This window comes from Pyxicephalus adspersus, unplaced genomic scaffold (assembly GCF_032062135.1).
Source record: "Pyxicephalus adspersus unplaced genomic scaffold, UCB_Pads_2.0 Sca2812, whole genome shotgun sequence".
NCBI lineage: Eukaryota > Metazoa > Chordata > Amphibia > Anura > Pyxicephalidae > Pyxicephalus > Pyxicephalus adspersus.
Window position 1 is genome coordinate 1 of NW_027319818.1, and position 3,562 is coordinate 3,562.

General features: G+C 37.3%; 1 protein-coding gene across 1 annotated transcript; it reads right to left on the reverse strand.

Annotated features, from left to right (window-relative positions):
• Nucleotides 1-74: 74 nt before the first annotated feature.
• On the reverse strand, nucleotides 75-3,505 carry LOC140321356 (cytochrome P450 2B11-like; the record flags this gene model as incomplete). The annotated part of the gene is given in 4 exon segments (XM_072398144.1): nucleotides 75-216; nucleotides 1,150-1,334; nucleotides 2,579-2,720; nucleotides 3,092-3,505. Coding segments are annotated over 4 exon segments (550 nt in total), but the record flags the coding sequence as incomplete, so codon positions are not given.
• Between the last annotated feature and the right edge of the window lie 57 nt (nucleotides 3,506-3,562).

Here is a 3,562-nt window from a genome sequence, read left to right on the forward strand (position 1 = left end):
CAGATGGTTTTCTTGGACAGAGCATAACAGTTTTGCTTGAAAAATATTCTCAAAAAGCACAACAAACATATTACCAGCAGAAAAAGGCATCAGGGCTGGATTCTTCTCCAAGTCTCCATTTTTGTCCAGGAACCTGGCTGGGGAGAACACTTCTGGATCTGGAAACTGTGTCGGATCGTTCAGTATGAAACTAAGTAATGGAAGCACATCTGTGCCCTGGAATATTTTGAAAACAAAAAGAAAAATAATGTTATAATATTGTAAATATAAGTATTGGAAATTAATTTTGCAAAATGAAAAACACATTTGGTCTAATTTATTAAAGCTTTCCAAGATTGGTGAAGACCAGTGAGGATAAACTATCATGGGAGAACCTTGATAATCCAGCAAACTAATGACAAATGATCTTTAAGAAATTCATTTCAGGTTTTTTGGTTCACCTAGGTTCTCCCATGATAGTCAATCTTCATCAGTCATGAAGAGCATTATTGAATCAGCCCCACTGTTTATCTGTTCTAGGTTGTGGTTGTACACCTATCCACACAGGAATAACCTAATTTTCGGTTTAGTTGGCTTTTCCGTATTTGCCTGTTGAGTAGCAGGTCACTATAAGAAAGTAACCTTTCAGCATTTGAATAAAAAATGTTGATGGATCACTGGACATTTTTTTTCAGGTATTCCAATTTAAATGTACAATAGTCATTGGCATCTTTATAGAGTTGTTTAGGTGTGTCAGTTCATCGGAACTTTATTAATTAATACAATAGAGAGCAAAGAACATCATAAACATAGTTTAAAGTCATGTTAATTAGTTTTCACTACATAAATGACAAATGTAACTAATGCATTTCGGAGGCTTTATCAATACCCTTCCCCAGAGCTTGTGGAGATGAAGATAAGAAGGTAACTAGACCAAGAGTGGGTTATCTTGGTGTTGACTTCATCTGCATGTGGTTAGATGCTAGAATAGGGAAAAGTCTGGCATCAGTGAAGCCCCCTGAAATGCTTTAAATACATGTTCCTATCCGTTATTACTGTTGTGATAAAAAATAAACAACTGGACTTTAACTGTTTAAAACAAATTTATGGTGCTCTCTTCTTCATAATAATTATCATTAACATTTACAAGCCGTATTCCAAACACTTTACCCTGGGAATTACGTAGCCCCGGAATGATACATCCTCTGTTGTACAATGTGGCAGTCCAGTTGGGATGATATTACTAAATCGTTGGATTTCATGAATTACAGCCTCAGTGTAAGGCATCTTGTTTCGGTCTTCTGCCGATGGACAACGTTGACCTATCACTTGATCGATCTCCTTCTGGACCTTAACTGAAAAAGATAGAAAGTATTACACCTAGAAAGAGTAATTCTGAGTAGTATTAAATGCATCTACAGATGTAAGATATCTGTCCTCAACTCTGCTGATTTTTGACAGGTCAAATGAACAGCCAAATACCCATTATTATAGGCAGACTTCTAGAGACGCTTCCTGCTGACCATTCTTAGACAATAGTGGTTTGTTTTCATTGCTTACTGAGCCCTCCCCACTCATCTTGGCAAAAGCTACTAAGAGTCATCTTTTCATATGTTTCAAAAAGTAAGATTGATTGATAGTTGGATGTATATATAGTCATTGGAAATGTGTCAGTTTATGTTCTCAGTGGCAGATGTAAAAAACCTAAAACAGCTAGGATAAGAATGCTGTGTCTGCCTTGGGGACACTCAGGAATTGTTATCATGCCAGGGCAGGATGTCAGGAAATTGTTAAAAAGTAAGAATTACACTACTGGAACAAGGTAATGGTAAGCTACTATAAGATTAGTTTTTAGTCTATGGTAACCACTAACAAACATTGATTGATGGTACATTACCCAGTAACCTTGGTATGTATGTTAGATTAGGTATGTTTGAATGGGGAGGACTTTCAGTCGTACCTAACTCTTTAGCAGGAAGCAAGAGTCAGTAACAAAGAGAGGCCAGGGGTCAGGAGAGCATAACATAAAGAGTGCAGTGATGCCTAACACATTGTGTGCAGGGTCCGGAATAAATATTGTACAACATGCAGAAGTTAGGGGTATGAAATACACAGAGTACAAGAGTCAGGAGAGCATGATTCATATATTGCAGAGGCATTTAACAAACAGAGTGTAGGGATTAGAGGAATGTAATGCATGGGACAGTGGATAGAATATAACCAAAAATCATTCCCCTCCTGAAACTCATTCCCCCCACCCAGTGTAGCTCTACCTCCCACCCAATACAAATTTCCCCCAAGAACAACTTTCCACTGTTCTCCAGAAATGCATTTTTTTAAACCTTATATATAGCAGTAGTTCAAAGTAAGGAGATGTCTTCTGGGCTCATGTGAGCAGAAAGGAGAAGGAGCCATGTAAAGGCTCTGAGTTGCAATGCAAGTAGCATAGTATGGTATCTCCACCATAAGCAGTAACGGCCTACAGACTTGGGTGTCTGACATTAACACACGTGTTAAAGTTTCACCCCTGCTTTAAAATGGACCTGGCACCCCAGGCAATTATCCAGTTTGTGCAGTCCAAACAAATGTATTTTTGTACCTTGAATTTCTGGATATTTCAAAAGAATGAGTAAGCCATAGCGAAGGGTTGAACTGACAGTTTCTGTTCCAGCAATAAATAGGTTTACTGTTGAAGCCACAAGATTATCAATATGGAATTCTGAGTCCACAATTTCTTTATCCTGCAAGAAAATAAATGTGATATTGATTACTAAAACACTGTATTTTTAAGATTCTTCAACATGTATCTGAAGAAAAAAATATGTAATATATCCTAGCCATTGAAGCTCCCCACTCTCTCAAAAAAACCTCTTGGAGGTTTACATGAAATATATTTTCAGTTTAGCTAAATCAAATAAAGTGTATTTAAACCCCCAAACACAGTTTAATATAGTGCAAATTACCAGTCTTCAGAAGTGGTTAAATTATAATTTTTTTTGTAGTTTACATGTTTAGTAAGTTTATACTTTTTTATTTTCATCTGAGTTTTATATTTAGTACAAAGTGACTAAACAAGAAAACATCTTGCCATTGGGCTTATTGTTCCCATTACCTGCTGCATCTTTATCAGAAAACAATCAATGAAGTGGCGAGGGGATTGGGGGTCCAGGGTCTTCAGACTTTCTTCCACCATCTTATTAACAAATGCCTTAAGCTCACATAGATATTGCACCCCTTGTTGAGGAGGTCCTGGAATATAGCGGATGAGCCTTTCAAAGTTGTAAAGAACCTAAAATATCATAAGATATCATAAATAAGAAAAGATTCTGTATAGATGTATAGGTTTAAATATGTATGGCTATATCACATGGAAGAAGGACACTGTATATCTAAGGCTGCGTACACACGTTAGACTTTTGTCGTTGGAAAGAATTTTTCACAATCCTTTCCAATGACAAAAGACTAAAGGATGCGTAAACGAGTACTGTACATAGAGTGCCGCTTTGATCTATGGAGAGGTGAGAGGGGAGAACGAATGAGCGGCACCCCGCTGCACTCTCTCCCTTTCACTTGTTTTGGAGTC